Genomic DNA, 16,267 nt, shown 5'->3' on the forward strand with positions numbered 1-16,267 from the left:
ATACAAAACTGAACTATTTTAATAGCTGAAACAGTAGTATAAGCTGTTTTGGGAGAAGAGGAAAAAAAGACGGGCTCGGGTCGGGCTCGGGCCGGTAATTCTGATAAGCTGTCGGACACGGTCCGGGCTAGGGCCTGAGCGTCTCGGGCCAGGGCCGGGCTAGGGCCTAAACTTGAGGCCCGTGCAGGGCTCTAATCATCTCTTTCCTACTACCATGTGTTTAGCTGCAATTGTGCCATTCACCAGCAGGGGTCACACTGCTGTATCCCCTCCCTGCACTGCTGCATTTCCTGCCAATGGTATGCTGTTAAAAGGCTCACTGTGTTCATATATATGTGCTCTGTCTATTATAGATGAAAACCATGTCTGTATGCATATCAGACCTCCAGAAGGCTGTCGGCTCTTGCGGGGAGATCGCAGTTGTCTCTGATATGTGTCATTAGAGCTGTACAATTCCACAGTTCCCAGATTCAACAGAACAGTCTTCTGTAAGTAATCCACTACTGCCAGACCATTGCTATTGCCAAACACCACCCTATGACACACATAAAACATAAAAGACAGCAAGTGCTTTTGTCATCAAATTAGAAGGATATTCTTTGGTTTATGCTGGTTTAGTGATTATTTAATAAAATTAATATAATTTATACACACTAATGTTCAAAAGTTTGGTGTCAGTAAGATTTTATTTGAAAGAAACAAATACTTTTATTCAGTAAGGATACATTAAAATGATCAAAAGTGGCAGTAAAAATATTTTATTCTATCCACTTTATTCTATTTTACTTTTTATTTTGAATTCTATTCATCAAAGTGAATCCTGAAAAAAATGGTTTCCACAAAAACACAATGTAACTTTAATAATAAGATTTTTTTTTTACTTGAGTGCCAAATCAGCATATTAGAATGATTTCTAAAGAATCACGTGACACTGAAGACTGGAGTAACAACATCACAGAAATTAATTTTATTTGAAAAAAAAAGGTATTTTTAATTGTAATAGTATTTCACAATATTACTGTTTAACTGTATTTTTGATCAAATAAATGCACCCTTGGTGAGCATAAGAGATTTCTTTCAAACATATTACAAAATCTTACAGACCCCAAACTTTGAAGGATTGTGTATAAGTTTTATGAAGGCTTATGGTAATTTTGTGAGGAACAAACCAACATTGATGTTGTTATTCACTGAAAATCCTGTGAATATTTGAATATATGTAAATATTTTAATACAAATATAAGAACGGAGCAAATATTGCCCTTTCATAAACATTTCTGACACAGTCTGCAGCATTTGATTTATTTGCTGAACCACCTGACAACAATGCAAAACTTCAGGTAACTCACAAGCCATAGCAGGAGTTGATGGCCAAGCTGCTGATCTGCTGGGGCGGCTCTCCACTGACCCACACCAGCTGTACCACCAGCTCCACCTGATACCCTGGAGACTGCTTCAGAGGACTGCTGCGCACCCTGAGGGAATGACAGAGAGAGGAGACATGGGTTATACACAGTCTCTGCCAAAAACTGTATAACATTTACTGTATAGTGTGATATATTACATACTGGGGATGGGCATGGGTACCCAAGCACTTGAAAGTGACATTCATGATTAATCATAAAAATGGTTTTATTTTTTATACTTCAAACAAGCAAAATCCAGTAATGTGCCAAAAAGGGGCCTCATGGTGCAGCTTTGCTGTCTGATTTGTCAGACAACAATTTGCATCAATACCGCACAAACTAACTTTCTGTCTGCGGCAACTACATTCCTCAATGCTTTCTTTGGAAACAGCCAGACAGAGCGCAGCTGAATGGAACAGAACACACAAGTCCTGAAATGTGTTTGTAAAAGTTGAACTATTTTTAACTTGACACTTATATTTGGTGCATTCTGTCTGATGGTTTCTCACAAATCAAATAAGCTGATCATGTGAACTCTGTACAGACAGTCAGATGTTTCCAATACAGTGAAACACAAGATGCTCTTTGGCATCTGGTCATCACAAATTTGTGGAGTTCATACAAATTGAGCGCTGATGTCATTAAAGCAAATGCAACATACCAAATGCAAAAAATACTAAAAAATATATATATATTTTTTTTTAATTTAGTAATCAAAATGTTCTGTTAATAATATAATTGCATTAAAAAAAAAGTAAAATAAAGGCATTTACTGTACACAAATAGTCTCAGACTTTTGGATCCCCCGTTATGTGTATTGAAATATAACTTGCAAAGCAGAATTACTTGAGGCAGGGTATGTTGTCTCGGATCCCATCTGATGAGTTGCTGCTAGTGGAGGTGTATGTCTGTGGAGCGGCGGTTTGTGGACTAGGGGAGGTGCTTGGCGTGGGAGGAGCTGGTGTCTGATCTCCTCCCCCTTCTGGAGACTCCAGATCATTCAGCTCATACTGTAACCTGACCTCCAGTAACTGTAAAACACACACATATGTACACATGTAATTGAAACAATTGTGCTTGAGAACAGATGTGTATGAATCAGCTAAACGCACTTAGTTAATTGATCCCCATCGGTGTCTCTATTCTGAACATGAGCCACGCTAATTGGTGTGCGTGTCTTTTCCAAGTGAGTGTTTCCATGTGTGTGAGAGTCACTGGACTAAAGGTGTTAAAAGGTTTAATTTGCCCTCATTATACAGAAGTGTGAACGTTCTGTCAGCAGATGATGGTAACACTAATGGTTTATCCCACATTTGCACTGAGCATGCGCCTCTGTTAACCAATCAGATTTGTTCTGTCCCCAATTGGACTGTATTCAAACATTTGATTCATTATTATCCTGGTTATATGAGTCATGTATTAATATGTAAATAAGTTGATTAAGCATTAATAAAGCACTATTGCTTAATTGCTTCAGTCTACCACATTATATATTTTCCCACAATAAATCATATGTAAATTCAAATTATTCACAGATATATTTTCTAATAGCATTACCATAAGAACTCATTTATTTATGGGTCCCGGAAGCATCAATATGCAAATGTACAGCTTGCAAAAAAAAACACAGTGAGAGGGCAAAATGAATGCAGTATTAATTATTCAAGCTCAATATACAGCTAGATGTGGTGAACATTAATTAAAACGGCTTTGAAAGGCTTAGGGATTTAGTTAAGCATCTGAGAAACAACTGTTCCTCGGATATCCTTAGTTGGCTCTGTAGACAGCACATACACGTACAAATGCACAAACACATTCAAGTTGCTGAACAACATCCATTTAATGAACAGATTTTATAATATTTTTAACGTTATGAGTCATGGCAGTTGTCAGGAAACTAAAATAACTTGAGACGGGGAATAAGAGAGAGACAGAGTGTCTGTGAGAGCAGCATTACTCATTCCACTTCAGAAAACAAAGTTTTTAGGTCAATTAAAAAAAAAAAAAATTCTTACATATTTCTTGCAAAATAATTCTTACATTAAAAGATAAATAAATTTTAAAAAAATTGTATAAACAACATAGTTTTACCTGCACAACTTCTGTGGTGATTTCCTGTTTGCTGAACCTGTATATGATGACATGGGCAGAGACACCAGCCACACAAAGCATGCGGCTCTCGGGACACCAAGACATCAACTGAATGGCAAACGGGTCCTCATCCACAATTTCTGTGCTGGGTTTCTCCTCCTTACAGCGTGCCTTCTCAAACACCTTAGCTGTCTTCAGCTTGTACAGCACCTGGAGCATTACTGAACACATGGCAAATGGGATTCAAAGGAAAAAGGAAGAGATAATACATTAAGAACGGTTAAATTGAAAAAAAAAAAAAAAACATTGTTAAAATGTAATCTTATACAAATCTCAAAATAAATATCCATTTTTCATACAGTACATTATAATGTTGTGATGTTTAAATTCACATTTAAAATGGATTTGTTTTATTTTTGATTTATTTAATCAAAATAGCACTACATTTAATATTGGCAATTTATTGTTGATCAGCCATAACAAGAAAATAATTAATGGATGGTATCGGACAGAATTTTAATATTGATGCATCCATATGTTGTATTAATTTGAAGAGGTTTATTTTGCATGTACATTTTGCATTTTACCAGCTGACTGTACATTATCTGTTTTATTACACAGCTACTTCTCAAATGAATGAATGGACACAAACTAATTTTAACTGAAATTATTTTAGACATTAAAGGGTTAGTTCACCCAAAAATGAAAATTCCAAGCTCTATCATTGCAGTCAGCGGGTGTTGCAGTTGAACAGTCCACAAGTCGTCAAATTAAGCTCACGCATTCATAATAAAACGTGCCGCAGACGGCTCCGAGGGATGAATAAAGGCCACCTGTAGCGATTCCATAAGTTTTTGTAAGAAAAATATCCATATTTCAAACGTAATAAACACTTTTCTCTCACTCATGGATTCGCTACAGGGGGCCTTTATTCATCCCTTGGAGCCATCTGCGGCACGTTTTATTATGAATGCGTGAGCTTTATTTGACGACTTGTGGACTGTTCAACTGCAACACCCGCTGACTGCAATGATAGAGCTTGGAATAGCCAGGACAATTTTTAATATAACTCCGACTGGATTCGTCTGAAAGAAGAAAGTCATATACACCTAGGATGCTTCGAGGGTAAGTAAAACACAAGCTCATTTTCATTTTTGGGTGAACTAACCCTTTAATCTACCACAATTTTATAGGAAATAGGTTGCTTTGGACAATGACCAGTTTAGCAGTTATTAGACCACAAAATGCTGTGAATAAACAATTCATAATCTATAGTATTCTAAAGAACTAAGTCATATAACTTCTAGATTTGTACAGTTAATGCTTTAGAGGATTAAAAGAATGATGGGAAATGTTTTAATGCCGTCATATGCATAAATGTGTTTTGTCCAATTTTTGAGGGCCTCTAATCCACTGACTCCAATTGTTCAGTTCAGCCAAAGCAAAAAAATATTAAATGGCATAAGATTAGCCACTGTGTCTTAGCAGGATTAAAAAGTCCAGTCTAATTAGCTTTATATTTCATTGGTGGACAAAATGAGGGCCACTTTGGTTTTAAATGATTTCCTACCATTAGGAAAAGCCATTTGAATGTTAAACAAGTGCTTGTGTGAGGGGTTTGCAACCTTTGTGGTATTTTTAATATTACGATAGGTCCTTTAGCACCTACGGGAGGTACAGGAACAGTGGAAACTGTAGTCTGTCAAGCTCACAGTTTAAACAAGGTGAAATGACATGTACAGGTAACACTCTCACCACACTGGTCTCTCTCAGCGGTGCACAAGGTTAGACAAAGCCTGTGGGATCTCTGGAGTTTTTTGTGTGTGACATTATACGGTCAGTCTCCAGTTGGGTCATAAATCATGGAAAATTACCTTATTGTTAAGGTAAATGAAGTCAAGTTATACTCCAACAGTGGTCAGCAGAATCCAGTTTTTAATTAGATATTTAACTGTTAGTCGAATGTGATCGTAACTGTAGCCAAAGTCCCTTTCAAAGAAAATCAGTTCACTTGGCGGCCACATTTGCAACGCCTCTGGGCATCTATTTCGGGCATGCAAGACCAACTCTTATATGCTCCATGTGCAGTCTTAACGCATCTCAGGAAACTGATTCTTTCTATAGGAACTAGAGATACAGTTTTGCCAATTGGTGATGTGATGACTTCACCAGTTGGCAATTGGCTCCTCCTGACTAATTCCACTATATTCACAGTAATATATTCACAGTAATATGATTGAACCATCTTGGTCTACAGTCTTTGCTGTAGCCAAAATAGCAGCGCATGTCGCTAGCAATACCAAGGTCATGGGTTTATGTCATAGGATAGCACAAATCTGATATAAAACTTTTGTTTTTAGACAAATGTGTCTGCCAAATTCAATATGAAATGCAAATGTGTTTGAAGTTTATGAGCTTTGAAAAACAATTATACCGCACACATTGTGGTAAATGGAACTATAATGCTGCACACAAGTGGTAAATGGGGTGAATATGAAGTCAGAAAGGCTCGGTACTCACTTGCTGATGCATCCCAGAACTTCACTGAACCATCTGCATGCCTGCAAGAAGAGCAGAGAATCTTTTATTTCAACTGTCTCATACATTTTCGTACACAAACCCACATAAACTCACTGGCACTTTCCCATTACCACATGTATTCAAACAAACCACTGAGGTAAGCTAAGGTGCAATGTCAGATAAAAGCTAGTCAAGAGAGTGCTCTTCCCACTGCTGTCAAACCCACTAAAAAAGCAAAAAAAGGTTCTGTCATCCCATGGGCTGTACATCAGAAAATGCTTACTTTTTTGTCATACTTCCCTTTCGCTACCATCTTGTCCTGCTCATTACCCTCTCTTCTGCACTCCTCCTCCCTCTTCTTATACCCTGCCTTCTTATTTTACTCCATTTAAGTCTTTTTCCCCATTTTTGCCATTTCAGCAGAACTACAAATGGCAAAAGAGAGAGAACAGAGCATACACACACACATTCTTACCCAGTTATTATTATTTCAGGGTAGCTTTGTGTGCCCAGGCCCCAGTTTCCGCCACTGATAGGCCATTCCTGTGATGAACAACAGAACCACAGAAAAGCACTTAAATCCACGAAAGCTAACTGCATAAATCCGACATTTCTTGACATATGAGAATAGAGGAAATTTAGTAGATATTGCCCTAAAGCGTGTGAGCATTCCTGGGAAACTTCATAAAACGAAATCGGCCAATTTGTAAGTTTTAGTAAGCATATTCTTAATATAATGACTGTGGCTGGCACTGGCAGACACAAAACATTTCTGCAATGTGGGTGGAACCTTTATTAAATGGCTGGCGAGGCTCTACAGGAAAGCATTTCCTCACGAGGCATGGAAGCTGAAGCAGTTTATTCAAAGGTATTCAGAAGTGCTGTGATTCAAAGTGGGCCGTCTGAGTTAACCTGCTCCCTGTGGGAGACAGACCCACAACTAACACACCGCACTCCAGTCTTGGCTGAGAGGTCATGCTTTCTTTCATACCCATAAATACCCCTGTCTGTGACTCTGACCCACACAGTCTGAGGACACAATGTGCTGCACAATGGGGGCCTGATGTCACGCAGGCATAGGGCAACGGGGTGATTCACCAGGGACTGCAATCTACTCACTCAAAAGCCAAGGGGTGTGTGTGTGTAGGCAGGACGTTTTAGCTTAAAAGACACCATTAACCGATTAGCACCTTTAAATGAGTGTGTGCATGCTGTTGTACCTTTTTGCTGTAGCCCTGTCGTTTCTGGCGAGACCCGACAGAGTAAAGTGCAGGTATGAGGTCCACAGGACAATCGGCTAAGTACTCACAACACGTCACAGGAGACTCATGAATCATCATGGGATAAGGATTTTCAAAGATAGGGTAACTGAAAAACACCACAGGTCAAAAAAATCTGACACTGTTGTGGAAAATTGTGATAGTGTCAAACATGTTAGTCACAAATATGACGCAAATGCTGTGGGTGATACATACCCATTTTGTGCAAGGTCAATAACAACTAAATCCTTTTCGAGGAGGACCACTACAGCATATGGTTCCTGAAAATCTGCAGAGAAATGAAAACAGGATGGGTAAAATCATGAATAAATTGCTACATATTTGTACATATACACATATTTTTACAAATACCGTTTACCACTAGTTATTTAGATGTTGTTGTTTTTTTAAGAAATTAATACTTTTATTTAGCAAAGGGACATTAAATTGATCAAAAGTGACAGATAAGACATTTATGTTACAAAAGATTTCTATTTCAAATAAATGCTGTTCTTTTGAATTTTCTATTTATCAAAGAATCCTAAAAAAAAAGTACCACAGTTTCCTCAGAAATATTAACAGGGCTGTACGTTAACTTTTTTTTCACATAGCACTGGTGCTACAGAGGTTGAAAGTTTTGTAGCACAGGCCAAAATGTTGTAGCACAAGTATAAAACGTCTGTTATCATGTCTGAAAACAAACACAAGTAATGGAGTTCATCACTTAAACAGGCATTGATGTTCCATACAGAGCACAAAAAATACAAAAAATTGTTTTTAGACAAAGTTTTCTTAATTTGCTAAAAATGGAAGAGTGCAGAAACATAACACCTCTTACACCTTAACAAAATATAAAATAAAAAACAATGGCAGACATTTAGGCAAAGTGAGCAAAGATAAAAATCTTTGTCATTATTGCACACCCCTAACTACCAAGTATAATCAATCTCACACACACAAACAAGCACAACGAAATCACTTCACACTATTAAGCAGCTGTGTTATGAACATGCAAAACTGTATCGCACGCGTGCTACAGTGGTAAATTTATTCATCGCACAGACCAGTTTTTTCGTGGCACGTGCGACATATATGTCGCACTGTACAGCCCTGATTAAGCAGCAAAAGTTGCATGCAACAGTTTTCAACATTGATAATAATAAGAAATGTTTCTTTAGCACCAAATCAGCATACTAGACTGATTTCTGAAGGATCATGTGACACTGAAGCCTGGAGTAAATTTCACCTGTTCACCTGTTTTGACACCCACACTTATAATAAAGTGTGGATTATATTTATTCCATTGAAGTTATGACTGGAGACGTCACTGCATAAGTTTGAACCTCACAAATGTCTCAATAATAAGTCAGAACCAAAGACGTCTCATTTCAAATATAGCTTAATCAACGTAAAGAGCCAGGCACTGTTATGCAAGCAGCAGTGCAAACACTGTTCCCATTCCTCCCGCATTCTTCACTGCTTCTCAGTTTGGATTTATACAAACTCTAAACAAAATGGTTAAGACTTTAACACAGATATATGAACACAGACGCTGTGTTTAGGCAAGAACAATTGCATGATTATCTTTATTTCTGTAAAAGTAAGGTGAATCACAAGAAAAATTATTGTTTTTTAAACCAGCACCATGCACAAACTACAGAAGTGATATGATCAGGCTGTTATGTAAGGGATAAAGTACAGTCAGCTGTCTTTACGTCATAACAAACCCCAATCCAAATCATGGCGACTAACAAAATAAGTACATGGACATGAAATATTGATTTGAATTTAAATTATTTTATCTTACTTAGCTTTTCATTAAGAAAAAAAGTCCATAACAGAAAACAAGTTTAAAAGAACAGCATTTATTTGAATTATAACATTATCAGTGTGCTTACTGTCACTTTTTTATTTTAAATGTTATGCAAACTTCTTAAATAAATGTATTCATTTCTTTCAAAAAAGACAAAAAAAAATGACCCAAAAAATTCTTGAACAATAGTGCATTTAGCTCAAAAGTATCATGTTTTCCTCTCTTTCATCTTTATATAAGTAATGCTCAAGAGCGATACTGAAATTTAGTTCAACAGAAAATTTAGGGAATCAGAGACTGGCCAATCGGAATCAAGTATTTCAAAGAGCCATGTAATAAGTACATTTAATGTTTTATTTTTCACGCCAGCAAACTATTGACAGACTATTAACAAACTAAAGTCCTATCAGCCTTTGCTACAGCTGCCTGCAGAGAGAAAAGAAAACACTTACTATTCATAAATAGCCACCCAAGTGATCAATTATTCAAATGGGTACGGCAATAATAAACGAATGCAGTCACAGAACTGGAAGTTATGAATAGAGGGAGCTTTAAAAAAGAGATGTAAAATGTAATTACTAGGCAGCAGTTCCACTGGGAGAGCTCAAGCTCATCTACAAAGAACATGAAAGAATAGAACAACCCAACAATACAAAGGTTCAAATGTCAGCAAAAAAAGAAAAGAGTGGAAGTGGCATGAGATAAAAAGACTGAGTACGTATTGCAACAATACTGGACAGAGCAGGTGCTGTTAATGAGTAAATCGACCCACGTACCATTAGGATATGGCGTTTCACACAGGGTGAGGAAATCTACAATGGAATAATCCATCTCCAATACTGCCGTGCTCTTTCCATGCATTACTGTCAAGCATGGACGTCGACCAACAGTATCATACGACAAACCACCAGAGAAGATCATAAATGGATCCCTGTTCAGAACACAAACATATACAGTGCAGTGAGCTTCAAAAGTCGGAAAGTTTGTGCTTGTATTTTTCTTAAATTATATTATCCGCATTACAATCCGAGTAAGAAGAAGCTGAACTGAATGTCTTTTAGAATGCCTTTTCCTTTAACAAAAGAAGCACTTGAGCTGCAGGAACTCCACAAGTTTGTTTATTTGGTTGTGATCTAGAAATCATGCAGAATCTTAAGTACTTGTTATTTATTTTACATTGTAACTTTTTGAGCTTAAAATTAATTTTTAATCCCATATTTCAATGTGGTCTCAGACTTTTGGACTCCACATTTATTTAAAAACATCTAAAAGATAGTTCGCTAGAAAGGTTTAACTTATGAACACTATGGCTATGCTGGTTTACCAGCTTGACCAGCACAAACCAGCAAAAACCAGCCTGGACCACCATTCATGATGGTTTAAGATTGTTTTTGCAGCAAGAAAAGTAAATATGTATTGCTGCAGGTGTGTACTTACCCTGCTCTCGTGGTCTTGTACTCTACTTTAAGAATGGGTTTGCAAGGCTCTGGCTTTTTTCCATCTTTAGGCTGCTTTCCTGAAACAGAATCGGACTCATTCAGAGAGTTTCCTAACCTCCTTTTCTTCATGTATTTCTGACTGAAACAGGAAGTTATCGAAGTCTGTTTTTTTTTTTTTTTTTAGTATTGCCAAAAGACTTTTGTTTTCTTAGATGTGAAACACTGTTCATTTTAGGGGTGTATTACCGAACAGGGGACTTCATATTCAATTAAGTGAAGCCACAAAACTTCCAGTAAATTTTCAAAATGTAAAAAACTGAAATTGTCATTTAGCATTTTAGGAGGAGACTTTACAGCCAACTGTCTATCAAGCATTATGTCACAAAAAAGTAGACATGAAGGAAGGACACACAGGCTGAGGGTGGAATTTGGAAAAGAGCCTCCATCTCCCACAGACAGGAAGCGTGTCACAGAAGAACTACGCAAATACTTTCATAACAAAAAGAAATGTTCACTATGAAACAAATTGATTTATGTAATTTTCTTCTCCTCCTAAGCAGTTTGTTGAATGACAATCCTAAAAATGTAAACATCACAAAAAAATCTTGATTCTAGAATTTGGGTCTTTAGTTGGGCTCAGAAGAATATTTCTTGCCTTATGTAGAAATAGTTCAAATAATGCATTTAAAATAATTTATAAATGAACTTAAAGAATTGTGCTGTTATTCATATATTTAAATATACATTTAAATTAAAATAAGAAAATCTGCATCTGCTTGAGAGAAAAATGGAGCAGATTAGTCTCAGATTTTTAGTGTGGCTAAGATAAAAGACAGCAGGGCTAAATCCTCCCTAACTAGGGCCTACTAATGTCTTTATATATTAAAATGTCTTTATATATATGTCTCAATATGTTATTGCTTTTCCTAATTAGTTTTGTTTCTTTCTAAATCTGACTGTCTGATTTTCTCCTCTCATGGAGGCAGGGTGAGGCTGAAAGGGGTTCTTGTATGTAGTGGAGTATCTTCAATAGAGCAGGACTGCACCAAAAGGAAGAGCATGACCTCACCTCACTCATCACTAAAGATCACAACACAAGCGTTTCCATGGAGGAACAAAATGAAAATGAAAATTAAAGCTTCGCTTGAAATGGAAATCAGGGAAGGGGAGGTGATTGTTTTAAGCTTCTTTGTGAAAAAATTACAATCCTGAATTAACAAGTCTTTGAGAGAGGTGTGATACAACCTTGTGAAATAGACATAAGAGCGATTAATTTTGCAATATTAATCCTGACAAAAAAAACATTTGAAGAAAATTAGTTTGTGTGTTTGAGCCAGAAAGAGAGAAAGATCACTAACCATGTGGCGTGATTGTCTGTACGGGCTTGGCTGGGGACTTTATATTCCATATGGTCAGTGTGCCGTCTGAGTGACTACAGATAAACTGCTTCCCCTCGTGGTGCCAAGCCACAGAATGGATCGCCTGTGAGTGAGAATGACAGAAAAAGAGCAGGACATAAAAGTTAGTAATGCTTGCATGGGGACAGGCAACTCAATGGGAGATTTCTTAATAGAATTCCTCACACACGTAATGGCCAAGAACATGACCCGGGGGTGTAAGTTGTGCCTACCCAGGTTGAAACAAGAGGCATGCTGGGATAAGTGATATAAAGAAAGACTGTCTTTCTGGAGTTGAGCAATACAATCGCTACAAATAGTGAAGCTAGTAGGCCTGTTACACACATTCTGCATCTGTGGCTTCAGCAACATGAGGCCTGCAGCCTGCTTTTTAGACCATCAGCATTTCTGTTGCGGCTCTATCAAGAAAACATGAGGAATGGTGTCACATTTACATCCAAGTGTTATTTAGTTTTACACAGAACTGTACCCAAACCCCAAAGTAGCTGGTTTTAAAATCATGTTGCTAAGCTATTTTAGCAGGACAGAGATAAACTCCACAATTTCCCTTTGCAATATTTCTGGAATCAAGTCATGTGACTGGTATTTTCTGCAAGCTATTTAGAACCAGAACGAGTGCTTCTCTATATAGAATAGTCTGTAGCTTAGCTGTAGTGTTTTTATAATGTTTTTGAAAAAAAAAAGTCAAGGCTGCTTTTTTTATCATAAATACAGTAAAAACAGTAATATTGTGAAATATTACTAAAATTTAAAACAACTATTTTTTAAATGTAATTTATTACTGTGATGGCAAAGCTGAATTTTTAGCAGCCATTACTCCAGTCCTAAGTGTCACATAATCCTTCCGAAATTTGGTCAGAAATTTGGTGCTAAAAAAATAAAACAAAAAGATATTATTATCAATGTTGAAAACAGTTGTGCTGCTCTTGTGGGAAATTTTTTTTTGTTGACATTTTAAACATTTCAGGATTCATTGACAAGAACATGTATTGAAAAATATGATTCATTAGTTGCACATCAGTAGCTTTGTTTCTTTATATAGCTTTGTTTTGTACTATTATTGTATTGACTGAAGGCTTTGGCAATACTATGGGGAAACAGTCAGGCCAATATAGCACAATGAATGGAACAGATCTGAATCAAGTGGAAGAGAAAGAGAGAGAATGCACAGCTTGAGACTTATGTATTGAGAAAAAAGGGAGCGAGTGAATGCACAAAGAAGGCTGAAAGAGAGTTCTCATTATTTTCTAATTAAGCGCAGTCTCCTCTTGTTTAGAATAATGATGGCGGCTCTATCTCTGTCTCCGGCAGACAGTGGGGACGAACCTCAGCAGACCTAACTAATCAATGAACCGAGCCAACATCATTACAGGAGCATCCAGAGAGGAGGAGCCAGACGACGAACACACGCGCACACACCCACACACACAAATATGCTTAAGCACAGCTACATATACAACACCTGACTATGACTAGGAAGGATTATACTGCAGAGCAAATAGCTGGGGCACAGTGATTCAGCATAAATGTATTTTTTGCTGGACGACTAACATTCAATAAAGCTTAAAGCAAACTACTCAGAATTGCATACTACTGTACATGCTACATACATTTACTATTTGTGCAGAATATAGTATATGACCTGAAGTTTTTTGAATGCATGGATTACCTGGATGGGCTAGTACATTTGCCAAAATGTGGAACACAGTATGGCATGGAATTTTGTATCCCACAAAGCAATGCATTTGAATAGACCTTAATTACTACCCCTGTCTTTCAGTGGTTGATTGTTAAAATTCATGAATGCAAATTATAGATTTCTCCAGATAATATAGACCTTGTTGGTTATATCCTTGAAGTACACTAGTATTCCATAGCTTCTGGCTTTAATTATACTCATACATTGACAAGGACATGTGGGATAACTGTATGCATGTGTGTGTGTGTGTGTCAGCTTGAGAAAGGGCTGATAGATAAGCAAGTCTGCCTTATTAATAAGACCTTAAAGATACCATGACCTCTAGCTCCCTTCTACTCTATCCTCTATATGTTTCTCTCTCTTTGTCACACTCTTGGAGATACCCACAGACACAGGGAGCTGTGACACTGTCATACCTCTGACACATGCACACACACAGAGGCCCAATTAGAGCTAAAGAGGTCTGCTGGCTTTACTGCAGAGACAGCCACAACCCGCCTCTTTGGTCCAAAAATATTGCTGCCACTGCCCTCATACACACAAAACACATCATTCCTGCAGTGAACATCAAGCCATCCGAAACAAGGTCAGCTGGTCATCTTCTCCAAAAATTACTACTGTAGATATGTATACATACAATATAAAACCGTGATACATTAATTACAACAAGAGCTTGTTAAGGCAATCATCACTATTACTTTGCTTATATTTACAGCAAGGGATTTGAACAATCCATTTTGTACCCTTCAAATTGTGTGATTTGTTGAGGAGAGGTGTACTAGGCTATTACTTTTGTAATGGACAATAAAATGGCCAGGAAAAAGTCTCATACACTTACAGTGAGGCAGCAACCTGAGCCATATCTAGAAACCAGAATATCTCTTTTGACTTGGGCCAATAAGCAATACCCTAGCAATCACAAAGCAATGGCATCGCAACCTCCAACAGCACCTGAGTATCAAAGTAAACTGCCAGTGGGCTGTTTGATTTTGGTTTTTATTTCAGTGAGTAAGCGACCAACCACATAGACCACCCTAGCAACCACACAGGATGCACCAAAAATCACTCAGAACCTCTTAGCAACAGCATAGCAACACCCTGGTAACCTCTCACAACACTAAAGCATCGCAGACATATGGCGTTGGTAATGGTATCTTCTGACATGGGCCAACAGGCAATGCCCTATAACCACATAGCAATGCACCAAAAATCACTTGGAACACCTCAGCAACGACACAGCAACACCCTGGCAACCTCTCAGAACACCAAATCATCATAGACACATGGGGTTAGTCTTATTTGACTTGGGCCAATTGACAGGACAATACCCTAGCAACTTCCCAGAACACCCTAGCAACCACTTATAAACATAAAAACAAGGATGCAAGAAAAAAAAAAATGCACATATAAATGAATACATGAAAGAGAAGATGGAGAGGGGGACGCAAGATGGAGAAAGCAATATTATTAAAATCTCTATTACACAAGAAAAAAAGACCAAAAAAATGCCTGTCCATTTATCTCCGTCCTTTACTTGCACTGATGCTATCCTTATCCTTATATTCAGCATTTCCATCCATCTATAACAACACAGCTCCTCAACGCCTCAGTGCTAATTCTGCTGCTCACTGCACCTCAGTGAACCCTTCAGCACTAATAGCTTCCCATGATCTGATATGATGTTAATTCTGCTGTCTATTGCACTTCTGTGACCCCTTCAAAGATAAAAAGGTTCCCAGGCAACATCTGCATAACTAAAGACAGTCTGATCAACCTGTCTGAGCCTTTCCCTGGTCTCGCCTTCATAATTATAAACAGTAAAGGACTATGTGGGGTCTGATGAACAATGGTGTTTCATGGTATGAGCGTGACTCTGTGCTGAGCCAAAATGACACCTTGCTACCCCTACGGAGCAGTGAATTGTAGGACATTTATCTCTGCTGTACTAATCAATCAAGTTAAATGAAGGCAGGAATAAATCAGACATCCAGCCAGGCACAGTCATTCATCAGGGTACAGATGAGTTGTCCTCTGAGAAATTAACTCTCACTCTCACACACAACACACGTATATGCTAACACACCAGTGGGGGAGTTACAATAAGAGATGGGTTTGACATGTGCATATGTGTGTGTGTGTGTGTGTGTGTGTGTTAATTCTGCTGTCTATTGCACTTCTGTGACCCCTTCAAAGATAAAAAGGTTCCCAGGCAACATCTGCATAACTAAAGACAGTCTGATCAACCTGTCTGAGCCTTTCCCTGGTCTCGCCTTCATAATTATAAACAGTAAAGGACTATGTGGGGTCTGATGAACAATGGTGTTTCATGGTATGAGCGTGACTCTGTGCTGAGCCAAAATGACACCTTGCTACCCCTACGGAGCAGTGAATTGTAGGACATTTATCTCTGCTGTACTAATCAATCAAGTTAAATGAAGGCAGGAATAAATCAGACATCCAGCCAGGCACAGTCATTCATCAGGGTACAGATGAGTTGTCCTCTGAGAAATTAACTCTCACTCTCACACACAACACACGTATATGCTAACACACCAGTGGGGGAGTTACAATAAGAGATGGGTTTGACATGTGCATATGTGTGTGTGTGTGTGTGTGTGTGTG

At 37.9% G+C, this 16,267-nt stretch overlaps 1 protein-coding gene across 1 annotated transcript in view; it reads right to left on the reverse strand.

The window, feature by feature from the left end:
- The window catches only part of LOC107726399 (syntaxin-binding protein 5-like), a 90,612-nt gene that overhangs the window by 13,592 nt on the left and 60,753 nt on the right, over positions 1 to 16,267 (reverse strand). Inside the window, exons 8-18 of the mRNA XM_016535958.1 lie at positions 11,887 to 12,010; positions 10,527 to 10,605; positions 9,866 to 10,020; positions 7,493 to 7,565; positions 7,238 to 7,385; positions 6,493 to 6,560; positions 6,018 to 6,058; positions 3,498 to 3,718; positions 2,253 to 2,437; positions 1,350 to 1,475; positions 384 to 535 (exon numbers count right to left, since the gene is read on the reverse strand). Coding sequence (XP_016391444.1) covers positions 384 to 535; positions 1,350 to 1,475; positions 2,253 to 2,437; positions 3,498 to 3,718; positions 6,018 to 6,058; positions 6,493 to 6,560; positions 7,238 to 7,385; positions 7,493 to 7,565; positions 9,866 to 10,020; positions 10,527 to 10,605; positions 11,887 to 12,010 — 1,372 coding nt within the window. The remainder of the gene's footprint in view (positions 1 to 383; positions 536 to 1,349; positions 1,476 to 2,252; positions 2,438 to 3,497; positions 3,719 to 6,017; positions 6,059 to 6,492; positions 6,561 to 7,237; positions 7,386 to 7,492; positions 7,566 to 9,865; positions 10,021 to 10,526; positions 10,606 to 11,886; positions 12,011 to 16,267) is intronic.

The sequence above is a fragment of the Sinocyclocheilus rhinocerous genome, unplaced genomic scaffold (genome assembly GCF_001515625.1).
Source record: "Sinocyclocheilus rhinocerous isolate Xijiao unplaced genomic scaffold, SAMN03320098_v1.1 scaffold605, whole genome shotgun sequence".
NCBI lineage: Eukaryota > Metazoa > Chordata > Actinopteri > Cypriniformes > Cyprinidae > Sinocyclocheilus > Sinocyclocheilus rhinocerous.